Raw genomic sequence first — 13,386 nt, 5'->3', positions numbered from 1 at the left:
TATAAATACCTTCAACTAAGGCATTATGTTAAGGCAAAAACTGACTCACTAGAGGTGGATTGTTATTTACTTGATAAAGCTATTCTTGATTGTCATAAACGTGGGAGATTTGTGTCAAGATTCTATGCTGAGTTACAAACGCCAAGGAAAGATAACTTGGAGAATTTACGATCAACCTGGAGCAGAACTCTGAAAAGCACAATTGATTCAGAAGCATGGGAAGACATCTTGACTCTGCCTTCCAGAATCTCAGTTTGTAACCGATATAAAGAAATGCAATATAATATTTTACATAATGTATACATATCACCATATATATATAGCAAGTACACACCAGGAAGTTCTCCAAACTGTCCTAAATGTAAAGTAGGTACAGGAACTAGAATTCACTGCCTATGGGAATGTAAAATTATAGAGGCATTCTGGCAGGCAGTGTGTCGTGAAATCAGCTCTGCTATAGGACAAACAGTGCATCCTGGTCCAGTGCTTTGTCTACTTGGACTCATACCCACTCACCTGGGTACTCACAAAGAGACTGTGCAATTCTTATTAATGTTGGCCAGAAAAGTAATAATGGTTAAATGGAGATCGATCCAGCTATGGAAAAACCTTTTTTCTGAAGTGATTGTATTAGAAAGATTGAGATGCTGTCTGGATGGAACATTTTATACCTTTAAAAGAAGATGGGAACATGTTCTTAAATATTTCTAAATTAACAAAGTGAACCTAAATGACATGTCATTGAGTCTGTAGCTCAACTGGTGTCTGTCAAGAGAATGCTGCGACTTATTTACATGCCTCCAAATTTTCTCTTCTGATTCTGGCAGCTGTGCTGTGTAAGTTTTGTCTTTTTTTTTTTTTCTCGATTGTTGTTTATATGTTTGTTTGTCTGTATAAATCTCAAAATGCCTAATAAAGATAGTATTAAAAAAACTGAGTTTGCTTGAGGATTATGGGAAATTTTCTGTATACAAAATGAGTGTGTAAAAAACACAGATCCTAACAATAAATTACTCCCCACAGCAGAAAATAAGGGATACCTACAAACTTAAGTGGAATGAAAAATCTATAAAATATTTGGGGGTAAACATAACCAAAACAATTGACAAACTCTATGATGCAAATTATTTAGAAATAAACCACAATATCAAGAAGGACCTGGGGCGATGGATGGACATTGGCTTTGACCTCAGTTCTAGAGTGAAGATAATTAAAATAAATATTTTACCACGACTGCTACACCAGTTTCAGTCCCTGCCACTGACTATTCCGCAAAAACACTTTGTAGAATGGGACAGATGGATTTCAAGGTTTATATGGAGCAGGAAGAAACCCAGGGTCAGATATAAACCTCCCCAGAGGAGGTCTGGGTTTACCAGACCTAAGAGAATATTTCTGGGCTGCACAAATCTGGTATGTTGGTGCAATGATGAGTATGTTTCAAAATGGAAAAATCTGGAAATGGGTAGGAAAGACATAGAAGCTAGAAATTTAATGGCACATAAAAATACTCTTAAGCAAATTAAGCAATAAGCTAGATTCAATAACTAAGACTCCAATAGAAATATGGAACACAGTAATTGATCATTATAAATTAGAGAAGGAAACAAGGAGTTTGAGCTGGTTTGCTTGGGACCCAAGGTTCAAACCAGGAATTTATGATCAATGTTTCAAACAGTGGGCAAATAAAGGTATTACAGCAATGTGTAAATTGGTTGAAAGGGGCAAACTGCTGAGTTTTAATAGCTTAAAGGAAAAATATGAATCGGAGGATCAAGACCAGTATAGATACTTGCAAATAAAAGATTATTATGAGAAAGAGATAAAAACCAGCGTAAGTAAAATAATAGAGATGTTTCATAAGACCTATGAGGGAAATTTCAGCACTGTACCAGGGATGGCAGGCAGGAAGACAGCTACTATGTACATTAAAGAAAAATGGGAAGAGGAACTGAAGGAACATATAAGCGGGGAGGAATGGTTTAAAATCTGTAGAATGCAGTGCACAGCCACCTGCTCCCGTGTGTGGAGGGAATTTAATTGGAAAAACATGATTAGATTTTTTATAACACCAAAGATCAGGACCAGGATGGTCTCCAGTTCACAGCCATGCTGGAGACACATATTCTGGTCCTGTGAAAGCTAACCACACACTGGCATAATGTTTGTCTTATTTTGAAAAACATATTGGGATATGGAATACCCAGATCATGTAAAACACTCTGCCTGGGATGCCTCACACAGGACGTCATTCAAAAGGATGATGAATGTCTGATAAAAATATGACTTTATGGTATAGAGCGGTGGCTGAGCGTTGTGGAGGAGAAAATCAGTCACAGACTAAGACTGCAGGAGGACCAGTTTGTTGTGAAATGGGGAAAATGGAGCGATTAGAGCTGTAAGGAGGATGCCACTTTTATAACCAGTTAAATATGGACATGGATGTTTAACATTGTATATAAATATGAATTATTGATGCCTCTCCACTGTATCTGTTCAAATAAACGTTCAATAAAAAATAAGTTAAAAAAAGACAGATGTCTTGAAGCTACATTGTACTACATTTAATTGTGGAACGTAGAACGGTTGTCCTGCTGGCCAGAATTATGGACTAAATATTAGTTTATGATTCACAGGAAAGTTAAATCTTCAAGGATTTCTTAGATTATACAGTATATTTTTCATCTTATGAAGAAAGATGTCAACACTGCTATTTTTTTAACATTATATCTCTTGATTTTCCGTAAAATATTATGTTCAACTACTTTTTCTGATTTTCTTGTTTTGAAATAGAATGTGCAGAGTCCTCGATGCATTTGTTTTTATCAAAATACAATTTATTTGGCAAATTTTGAGATTTACTCACCTTTTGAAACACAGCCCTATTATTATGAACATAACCGTATGTCTACCGTCCAGAAGGCACTGAAACAGATGAAGATGTGTGCAGCACAGACCTGCAGCAGGTCCAGCTCCCCTGAATGCTCCTTGCAGCTCCAGCAGAGCTTGCGGGTTCCTGCAGGGTCGTCCCAAGCAAAGCGTCGGGCCTCGCAGGGTTCCAGCTTGTGGGTCACCTCTGAACCACTGCAGGAGTCAGAAATATAGTTTCAGGGTGAGGAGGAAAAAAATGACTCGAGCGTCAAGTTCAGTCTGGAGCCAATTTATCTGCAATGGGGGGGGGGCACAGTTACAGAGGACCTGGTTGGTGTTTAGTGGTTGAAATGTTATCAGCCAGTTAGTAGAGAAAGATTTAGAAACCATGGGAGCATCGCTTCATCGGCCTCTTCTTACTGAAGCGCCCGTCATTCTGGAAGGGAGTAAATCAAATCACACGACCTTCTTCCTTCACTCCAGACTCCAATCATTCTGCTCCTTTGAAGCCTTTCCTGCGGTCAGCATCTTTTCTGCTGGGTCTGAAGCTGTTCAGCCCCAATCACCCCAGTTCCCGTCACACTGACTAGAAACATTTCCACTCAGTGTGTGAGTTTTGCTGTTGTTTCTTCTTCCATCTGATTTCAAAAGTTTCTATAATAACCAATCATATCGTTCGGGTTCTTTTTCTGAATACATTTCTTCCTCCAAGACGACTGTTATCCTTGCAATTCTCTACCCAGTTTTAGTTTCTGCATCTCCCCATTTGTTTCCTCTGCTTGATGCCAAAGATGGACCGCACATGAAGGCGTCACCGGGCCGTACCTGGGAGCAGAGCAGCTGTGAAGGCCAGCTGGTCAATGTCTGAAGAGGATCTGTGCCTGACGGAGGACCAGACGTCGGTGCAGTGATTCCTGGGCTGCCGCCCCCTTCCCGTAGACTTCATTTTAATAATAAAAGCCTCCAAACGTCTTAGAATAGTTTCTGGTGTCAAGTTCCCTCAGTTTCTTGGTGCGGTCATCTGAGCCGGGCCGCAACTGTCACATGTAGCCAGTTGTTCAGAGCACCACATGCTCACACTGGACACTAATTACACCACCCAGAAGGTTAAAGGTCACAGCGTTATGGAAGTACAGATGAGAGAAGAAACCTGTCGGATAGCATCATGTTAATCTTTTCTGATACGCTGCAGCAACCTGGTTTCTTTGGACCGTTTTGTCTAACCTTCCTGTGATAGGGTAGGGTTACAGTTAGGTGCATGTGTGTGTGTGTGTGTGTGTGTGTGTGTGTGTGTGTGTGTGTGTGTGTGTGTGTGAGTGACCTCTGCCTGTAGCTGATGGTGGCCCAGGGCGTGTGGTTAATCAGCAGGGCGGGGGCGGCTCCGTCATAATATTCACTGAAGCTGATGATGGTGGCGTGATTGGAGACGTTGATGTCCACCATGATCCCTCCACACTGCAAAGACTCTCAGGTCAAAGACTGGAAGTGCTTTAAAGGTCAAAGGTCCAGAGACAAACACTGACCATGTCCATGCTCAGCAGGGTGCCGTTGTCTTGCTGGCTGAAGAAGAAGAACTTGGAGTGGGACAGTGATCCCACCACTCGGACACAAAGCTTGTTGGAGCCGTTCTCCGGCCACAGAGGGAGGCACTGCAAAACAACAGCAGGAGATCGAAACGGGCCAGGTTCTGACACGGACCGGGTTCTGCTGCCAGTTCTCCTCACCTCGGTGGACGGAACGTAGTGCCACCTGGTGGCCGTCTGGCTGAGGAGTTCTCCCACCTCCAGTTCGTATGAAGACTTGTTGACCAGCGTGTAGAACGGACTGAAGGTGACGATTCTGGTCAGGTTGAAGCTGCTCATCTGGATGCTGACACCCACCTGCAGGGGGCGACAGGAGGAACTTCACAGAACAGCCACTCAGAGCTAAAACCAGTAGGAGACAATGGGACGTACCAGAAAGTCCATGTTGGTGGAGGGACAGCGGACGCAACCGTAGCTCCCCACTGTGTCCAGGGAGAAGCCGTCAGAAAAGGAGCTGGTGGAGATGCAGAGCTGCAGCTGCAAAGCGACCACACGTTGTTTTAACGCGGTCATGCTGATTAATACGCACTGTTCCTTATGAAATAAATTCCAATTCACATGCAGGAAGAAGATGCTAAGACCCAAATCCAGATGGAGGCTCAGGCAGAAAAACCAAAACTGAGCCGGTCAGCATCTGGGGAGCCGAAGTTTCATTTAGTAAAAAGCAGATCTGATCAAAACCATCCAATGATGGAGGAAATATGTCCAGTGACTGATTGACCTAGGGCTGATCAATCTGATAAGTGAAACTGGGCCGATATTGACAGCTGATTATTTCCCCCTTGTTGCTGTGTGTTGGTGATGTAGTGAAGGATTGTGTGAAATTTAACTGAAGCAAAGAAAAGCCAGTGGTATGATCGTTGCATCACTGTGATGAAATGGTGGACAAACACACACACACACACACACACACACACACACACACACACACACACACACACACACACACACACACACACACACACACACACACACACCTACAAAGCGTCCGGTCCATCACGCTGTCAGCTCCAGTCAGAAAGACCCATTTAGTTCAGAGTCCATGAGATGATATTCAGAAAGGATCTCTTATTAACTCATTTTAGTTGCCTCTGCAATGAACTAACCCTAAAGTCTATAACATCTGCCATGAGCTCCAGTCAAGAGTGTGAATTATAACCTGTCAAATGACGGACGGGCTTTAAAATTACAGGTCAAATGCAGAAAATAATCTGTTACGGCGACCTCTGATGTATTCATATAGGTAAATATCAGCGATCAGCCCTAACTGCAGTATAAATGTTGGGTAAATAAGTTTTCATATCACTAAACCTGTGAGAGAAAAACTTAAGAACAAATATAGAAAAGTCTTCACATTCAACTGAACAACAATCGGTTCGTGGTTCTGAGCTCCTTAAGGCGGTCTGATGAAACTCTCACCTTGCTTTTGGTGAACAGATTTGATTTCTTGAAGGAGAAGAGGACGACATCTCGGTACTCGGCCGGATGCTTGAAGACGGCGTCCTCTGAGCTGTACTGAAGCACCCGGCTCGTCTTGTTGATGATCCAGTACGGACTGAAGAGCGACAGCAGGACGCGGCTCGCCGTCTTCATCACGTGAACGCTCACGTCCACCGTCAGCGCCGCATCCGTGTCGCAGGTCAGGCACACGGCGAAAAACTCCGGCAGTTCCTGTTTAATCTGGATGTGTCCGTGCCAGCCCCGGCCCTGGTACTGGATCAGCGCCACAGACATGATCTCACCCGACACGCGGGCGTTCAGCAGGTCTGAGGTGCTGCCCTCCTGAATCTCATAGACTTCAGCCGAGTTCTGTGGGACACCAAGCACAACAAAACACACAGGTCAGATTTAATGACCCGTTTTTCTTGGATGAAGGGAACCCAACATATTCTAACCCAAACATGACGGTAAAAGGTGAGTAAGTAAACTTTATTTATATAGCACCTTTCAGACATAAACATCACAAAGTGCTTTACAACAAAGGAAACGTCAATAATAAAAGAATCTAAAATGAACAAAATGAACCAAAAGCCCGTCTGAAGTCTTGAGACTTTTTAAATGCGTCGGTCGACTCGGAGCAGCTTTGATGGAGGGAGACGTTCCAGAGCCTCGGGGCTCCACCTGGACGGACAGAGAGGCTGCAGAAGGTCCAATTTATATTTGGGAGCCTCACCATGAAGTGCTTTAAAAGTTAACACCAAATTTTAAAGTGAGTCCTACAATACACCGGGAGCCAGAGCAGAGAGGCCAGAACCGGAGTTATGTGATCTGTTCTGTGGGTTCTGGTTCAAAGCCCGGCTGCAGCCATGGAGGATTCACTCAGAGCCACTAAAAGGCCGTTACCGAAGTCTGAACGAGAAGAAATAAAAATGGACAGACTTTCTAACTCATCATGTGATAAAATGGCTCGCAGCTTCGAAATATTCCTTAAATGGTCAAATCAGTTGCCAACTAACAGTTTGCAATGATTGTCCAATGACAGAACGCCCAGATTTCTGAGGCTATTTTTGTTCCAAGGGTTTAAAAACNCAAGATGCTTCCTGATTTCCGTGATTTTATCACCAGGAGCTACGATAAGCGTCTCGGTCCTGCCTGAGGTGGTTGTCATTCAGACAGATTTTAGTGCCAGACAGGCAGTTACTGAGTTCAGTCAATTTATACAATTCAGAGGATGGAAATGAACAATATATGTGAATATCGTCAGCATACACATGGTATGAGACGATACTGTAGCGATTTAAAATAAGGCCCAGTGGGCCCAAAACTGAACCCTGGGGCCTCCCAGCACCAGAGTGACCACTGTTCATAGAAACAGGAACAGACCTGTCAGATAAATAAGAGTTAAACCAGTTTAAGACGGAGCCAGAAACACCAGAAAGATCTTAGTCTGTTGATAAGGACAGTGAGATCCAGTGTGAAAAGCTGAAGTCGGGTCCAGAACAAACAGTGAAGCTTCCAGAATCAGCTGCCATCAACATATCAGTAGAAACCTTTACTCATGCTGTTTCTGTGGAATGCAGTCTACGAAAACCAGATTAAAAATTGTCCATAAGGTCATTTTCCTCAAGAAAAGAGTTCAGTTGTTGCGCTACAACCTTCTCAAGGATCTTGGACACAAAAGGAAGTTTAGAGATGGGTCTGCAGCTTTCAGGCAGAGACGAATCCAGGTTGGGCTTTTTTAGCAGCAGTTTTCAAACATCGAGGAACAAATTCTGAACAAAGAGACGAATTTATCAAGCTGACTGCTCTGGGCCGATGCAGTTAAAATATCATTAAAAAGAGATGTTGGGAAAACACCCAGTGGACTCGCTGACAGCGGCATATGCTTCAAAAGACCAGTGATCTCATTATGGGGTAAAGAGGACCACAGGTCAGAGGTCGAGGGTCCAGACGGCAAGATACTGGCTCTGATGTTGGCAATTTTATCCGTAGAGAGTTTAAAAACCAATTACAATCAGGTGTTGAAGGCCTGCTGAGGTCATTGTGAAGGGGCGAGGAAAAGGTCATGTGGGATGTTATTCTTTCAACTGACACTCTGCAGATTGTTCAGGACTTTAGAAATGTTTTAATGTGCTTCAGGAAAAAGATTTAGTGAAAGGTGAAGCTCTGGACTTCCTGCCCCGTCAACATTTCAACCCCTAACCCAAGGACACTAAAGGAACCAGGTCACTGATTCATTTACTCGTTGGATCGATCAATAGGCAGACGGACGGCCTACCTCCATGATGTAGCTGACGGTGTACGGCAGCAGGTTGCACAGCGCTGCCATTGGATGCAGGTGGAGGATGTAGGCGGGGTCCCAGTCCTCCTCACCGCGGCTGCTGATGTGCCGCAGGTCGTCAGGAACGGCCAGCGTGCTGACCATGAGCGGCAGCAGGTTGCTGTCCGACGCAGGACACTGCAGCACGGACTGGACCTCAGAGCTGCAGTGGACCTGCTCCTTCCAGGCCACGCAGCTGGAAGACGGACCGTACAGCCCGTCCAGCTGACCCGCTGGACGGACAAATAGCTGGCACCTGCCAGAAAGAGACGACGGGACACGTTCAGCTCCATGCCGTTCGACAGAACCAGATACCCCGGCATAGCCGAGAACCCCTCGGAGAGCCCCACCTGTATGCTTCTAGATCAACATGAAACTCCCGTTCCGGCTCCGCTGTGCCAATGCTCTGCAGGGTTCTGGATGCTGGGCAGTATTTCAGGATGGTGAAGGGTTCTGTGAAGTGGTTTATAATCTGCAGACACAGATGGAGACGGTGGGCGTCTCAGCAAGTGTTGGTTACAATGAAGTGGGGAGAGTTTGGGTTCTGACCTGCAGGGGGGAGCGTACAGTGATGATCTTGTTGCCTTCAGCAGCATCAATCTGCAGCAGCACCGACACCGCCTCCTGCAGCATTGGACCTCGCACGTTGTAGAGACGTCTGCCAGGATTATCCACTGCGATGTTGGAGATCTCGCTGTACCCAGAAGGCACTGCAGGTTCAGACAGACAGCGTCACTAAAACTGTCAGGACTTAGAGGAAAGGCAGCGATCAGAGGGAGTTTCAGACCGATGGTGAGGTTAAACAGGCCGCTCTCCTGACGCTGCAGAGCTGACAGTTTCCCTCTGATTGTGGAATCAAAAGCAGAGTGCATCAGGTCCATGCTCTGATCCACTGGCAGCTCGTGAAGTTTTCCTTGTGCCACAGATCCGACCGGCCTCAGGTTGGCGCTGTGCTGCACGATAATTGGGATGCCTAGAGCATTTCTCAGGGTGAAGGGAGGTTTCTCCTTCAGAGTGTAGTCGAAGGCTGAGGCTGCTCCCTCACTGAATGCCTGAAGGAGAACAAACAGCATTAAAGGGCATTTCCACCTTCAAATGGAGACCTGCCAAACAGCACCCCCTGCTGGACTGTCAGAAGGGTCGAGGTGTACCTCTGCAAGCTTTTGGAAGACGCTGAGGCTGGACTTGGAGATGGTGATGTTCAGGGTGTCTTTGGAGCAGATGCTGATGGCAGTTTGAGGTTCAGGAAGAAACACAAAGTCATCTCCATGCACAGGACTCTTGTCCATGACTGGATTATTCTTAATCTGTGCAGAAAAAAAGAATCACCCAATCAAACTCTCAACATAGTCGACTGATCTGAGCCCCGATCAGGGCGGTGGAGCTAAACGAGTCGTGCTCAGTATGAGGAGAGATCCGTTACCTCCAGCTCCAGGTTCCAGCGGCGCCGGCCGCTGTCCACTCGCTCTATTAGCGGTTCCCACACGGCGTGGACCTCGTTAAAATAGTTCACCTGCAAACACAAACAGACTGTCAGCTTGTTTCCATCATCAAAGAAAATAACTCGAATCTGAGGATTCCTTGTAGCAAAGCAAACTGAACATCATTGGACTGAACTGAAACCCAGATCAGCAGGAAAAGGTCATGTGGGATGTTATTCTTTCAACTGACACTCTGCAGATTGTTCAGGACTTTAGAAATGTTTTAATGTGCTTCAGGAAAAAGATTTAGTGAAAGGTGAAGCTCTGGACTTCCTGCCCCGTCAACATTTCAACCCCTAACCCAAGGACACTAAAGGAACCAGGTCACTGATTCATTTGCTCGTTGGATCATCGTTGGAACTGAAACCCAGACCAGCAGGGATCCTTTGGGTTTCAATCTTGCTGAGATCTAGACCTTTACTCTGAAGACTCTTTTCAACTTTATTTTGAAAGAGATGGGGTCCTTTGGCCAACACAATGAGATTAAGTCTCTTCCTCTCTTTGGACATTAACGTTGAGCTTTATTTTGATAGTCCAATTCTTTAGATCAGTGGTTTCCTGTGACTTCCTCTGGAGTTAATCTGCCTCACTAACATTGGCTCAGCTAATATCTATATAGTTTATTGTTTGGTCCTTCTTAACCTTTCCAAGTAAAAACACAACCAGCTGACAAAAGTAGTTCAGAAATAGATCAACAACATTTAAATTCCTGTCAATGGCAAGAGAACAAAGCTTAGATTGAAAAGTGAAGGTAGAAGCACACGCTCATTGTGCCTTCACTCTGTACACATAAAGCACATCAGAACTAAAACTAATCCTGCACATTTCCTAAAATATTGTAATTCTAATGAGCTGATATTGGAGCCAGGTGAAGGAAAGGGACATCTACAAGATGCAGGACAACTGAAGGTGGAGGCCGCTGGTTCTGAGGCTTTTTCTTCTTTTAATGATCCAATAAAAACTTAGAAGTTCAAAATTTTGGGTCAAACTTAGAAACATGTATTTTTGTGAATGTAATGAAAAAAAATCAATGTTGCTAAAGTTGATTCAGTCCCACTTCATTTTGCATACATGGTGACCAAATAAGGAATGTGTTTTAGTTCTCATCTCTGTCCGAACTGAATCACTGTGAAGTTTTTCATAATAAAAGTTCCTAAGCTGGCTGCATGAAGCTCTGCATCACCTCCAGCACCAAGTCGGCCTGCAGCTGCAGCAGAGACGACCAGTTCTTGGCCACTCCGTTAAGGGACGTCTCAGCCAGCAGCAGCGGGACCGTCCGATGGCCCAAACCCGACTCCAGCGTCACCTGGACCACCTGGAACAGCGGAAGACTCCATGAAGAAGAACAGGCTCCGCCCTCACCTGAGCGAAGCTCCAGACAGCCCGGTGCGGTTTACCTTGACCTGCGCGGTGAAGGTTTCCCCCTCGGTGCTGCCGTCAGACTCCCGGTAGCTCTCTGTGATCTCGGTGGCCTGGTCCACCCCCAGGTACCAGAAGTTGCAGTTGTAGATGTTCATGACGGACCACAGGTCGCCGACCTCCACCGGAGACGCCCGACCCGGCTCGGCCGGCGGCTTCGCCGTCATCCCGGCCGTTATCGTCATCACCGTGTTGAGGATGACCGGAGAGATCTGAGCAGAGCGTGAGCCAACACTGAGCTGGATGACAGTTCAGCACTTCCTGTTTCGCAGTTACATCAGCTCAGACAGACTTGGACTAGACCACTGCAACACTTTGCCCCCCATCAGGTTGCATTCACTTCTCCTTAGGAAATTTATGAAGAATCACACCAGGTGACCCTATCGGGAATAAAAATCTTTGACTTTTGGTCAAAATGTCTGATTAGATTAAACAAACATGAAAAATCTGTTAAATGAATTTTAATGTTTCAATGCAGCAGTGAGCCGTTCCTGACTGGACGTCCTGTCCATGAGCTCCGTCAGTTCAACTGGACTTTACCTGACCCAGTTTTCTCACAGATTGTTCAAATGATGGTTCTGACCCGGTTTAATCTCCGTTCATGAGCTCAGCGTCAACTCCGCACCTCCAGCTCCTCCTTCTCATTGGTGTTTCTGTCTCCCACTGCAGGAGGACTTCCTGGTTTCTGACCAATCAGAGCCCAGAGAGACACGCCCACTTTCTCATTCACTTCCTGTAGATTTGGTTCTGGAGAAACTGGACCTGAAGGTTCTGTTGAACCCATCAGGACTCCTGCAGAAACAGTCTAGATGTTCTGATGACTTTTTTTCCACAAGTCATATTTCTGTCTGATGGGAAGAGTGATGCTGTGGGCTCCCCAGAGAGGGAGAGCATCGCCATAGCAACCAGTGACCCAGAAGCTTCACTCAATATGTCTTTAAAAATGTACAGCTTCCTACTAGAGAATAAACTGAAATAAAATGAATATTACGACTGAACCAGAGACGTTTTCAGCTGAACTCCATGAACCAACCTTAACGATGACATCCTCCACCGTCACCGAGCCGCTGGCTGGCCGGGTCCGACTGGTTCTGGTTTCCAGTGTGACAGAGCAGGGCTGCAGCACCTGGTACAACGAGTCACATCTGGATCAGAGGAATCGACCCCGCTCTGGTTCTGATTCTGCAGATCAGGACTTACAGTGGTCACGGCTCTGTTCTCCTTGCTCTGAATGAACGGGCCGGCCAGAACCTTCAGCTCCCTCAGGTTGGCCCTTACGCTCTGCGATCCGTCCGCCTCCACCAGCAGGCTGAAGTCGCCCTGAAACGAGGCGACGAGCGCCGGCGCGTCCGCCTTCATCAGGTCGGCCACAAACACCACCTCCGGGTCCACGACGACCGCCCGCAGCCGGGTCGTCAGCGCCGTGGCTGCAGAGACAGCACAGGGTCAGGAGGAGCGGCGCTGGGAACCCGACTCATGAACTCGGCCCGAGAACCCTAGGGGCCAGGGCCCAAAGGCCTGAGGGTCCGGAAGCCTGAGGGCCCTGATGCAAGGAGGCCCCAGAGGCCTCAGAGGGCCCCAGAGGCCTCAGAGGGCCCTCCCTGCCAAGTTTTCCTCTAGACTTTAAGGTTCATTGGCTGTTTTTCTCTACTGGTTTGTGACGACTGGAGCTTCCTCTCATTATAAGTGACTCAAACTAAGGCAGGCCTATCGGGTCCTACCGGGTTTGGTTTCGCCCCGTGGTTCTGCGATCTGCTTCAGTGGCAGCTTGTTGCTCGGGGCAGCAGGAACGGCTGCAGCCAGACTCGGAGGCAGAGCCTGCAGGAAGAAATCTGCGACTGCCATGAGGAACTCCACGCTGGCACACAGGTAGAGCTTCTGCAGGACGGCCACCAGGTCTCGTTCTACTGGACCCTGGCGGAGCGTCACGTCCACCATGGCCTGGGAGACGCCCTCGTCCCTCTGTCCCACCATCCTGCGGGGACACAGACCAGCAGCAATGAGGTCCAGCTAAACATTTTTATTTCAGCCTCAAACTGTAACGTTGCTCCACTAAATTGAGTTTTATGTTCTTCATTGTGGTTTTTGATTATATAGTCCAATCAGACTCTAAACATTAATGAGTGTCAGAATAAAAGTCAAAGCTTTTCTATTCAAGGAGGCTCTGAGTTATCCGCAAACCAATTTTAACAAGCATCTAAGAATATAAATAGCATATACTGTACACCAGTGGTTCCCAACCCCCGGTCCACGGACCAGTACCAATTGGTAC

The 13,386-nt window shown here is 46.3% G+C and overlaps 1 protein-coding gene across 1 annotated transcript in view; it reads right to left on the bottom strand.

Moving 5' to 3' along the window:
* The window catches only part of vps13c (vacuolar protein sorting 13 homolog C), a gene marked incomplete at its 5' end in the record, with an annotated part of 52,647 nt that overhangs the window by 30,525 nt on the left and 8,736 nt on the right, over window positions 1–13,386 (bottom strand). Inside the window, 17 exons of the mRNA XM_015022406.1 lie at window positions 2,958–3,084; window positions 4,193–4,326; window positions 4,395–4,520; window positions 4,596–4,751; window positions 4,827–4,931; window positions 5,874–6,263; window positions 8,173–8,470; window positions 8,565–8,686; window positions 8,764–8,924; window positions 9,002–9,266; window positions 9,366–9,521; window positions 9,638–9,727; window positions 10,879–11,010; window positions 11,093–11,326; window positions 12,148–12,240; window positions 12,315–12,541; window positions 12,836–13,089. Coding sequence (XP_014877892.1) covers window positions 2,958–3,084; window positions 4,193–4,326; window positions 4,395–4,520; window positions 4,596–4,751; window positions 4,827–4,931; window positions 5,874–6,263; window positions 8,173–8,470; window positions 8,565–8,686; window positions 8,764–8,924; window positions 9,002–9,266; window positions 9,366–9,521; window positions 9,638–9,727; window positions 10,879–11,010; window positions 11,093–11,326; window positions 12,148–12,240; window positions 12,315–12,541; window positions 12,836–13,089 — 3,070 coding nt within the window. The remainder of the gene's footprint in view (window positions 1–2,957; window positions 3,085–4,192; window positions 4,327–4,394; window positions 4,521–4,595; window positions 4,752–4,826; window positions 4,932–5,873; window positions 6,264–8,172; window positions 8,471–8,564; window positions 8,687–8,763; window positions 8,925–9,001; window positions 9,267–9,365; window positions 9,522–9,637; window positions 9,728–10,878; window positions 11,011–11,092; window positions 11,327–12,147; window positions 12,241–12,314; window positions 12,542–12,835; window positions 13,090–13,386) is intronic.

The sequence above is a fragment of the Poecilia latipinna genome, unplaced genomic scaffold (genome assembly GCF_001443285.1).
Source record: "Poecilia latipinna isolate Pla-1442-1.1 unplaced genomic scaffold, P_latipinna-1.0 Scaffold2997, whole genome shotgun sequence".
Classification (NCBI taxonomy): domain Eukaryota; kingdom Metazoa; phylum Chordata; class Actinopteri; order Cyprinodontiformes; family Poeciliidae; genus Poecilia; species Poecilia latipinna.
This window is presented reverse-complemented; position numbering and strand designations above follow the sequence as displayed.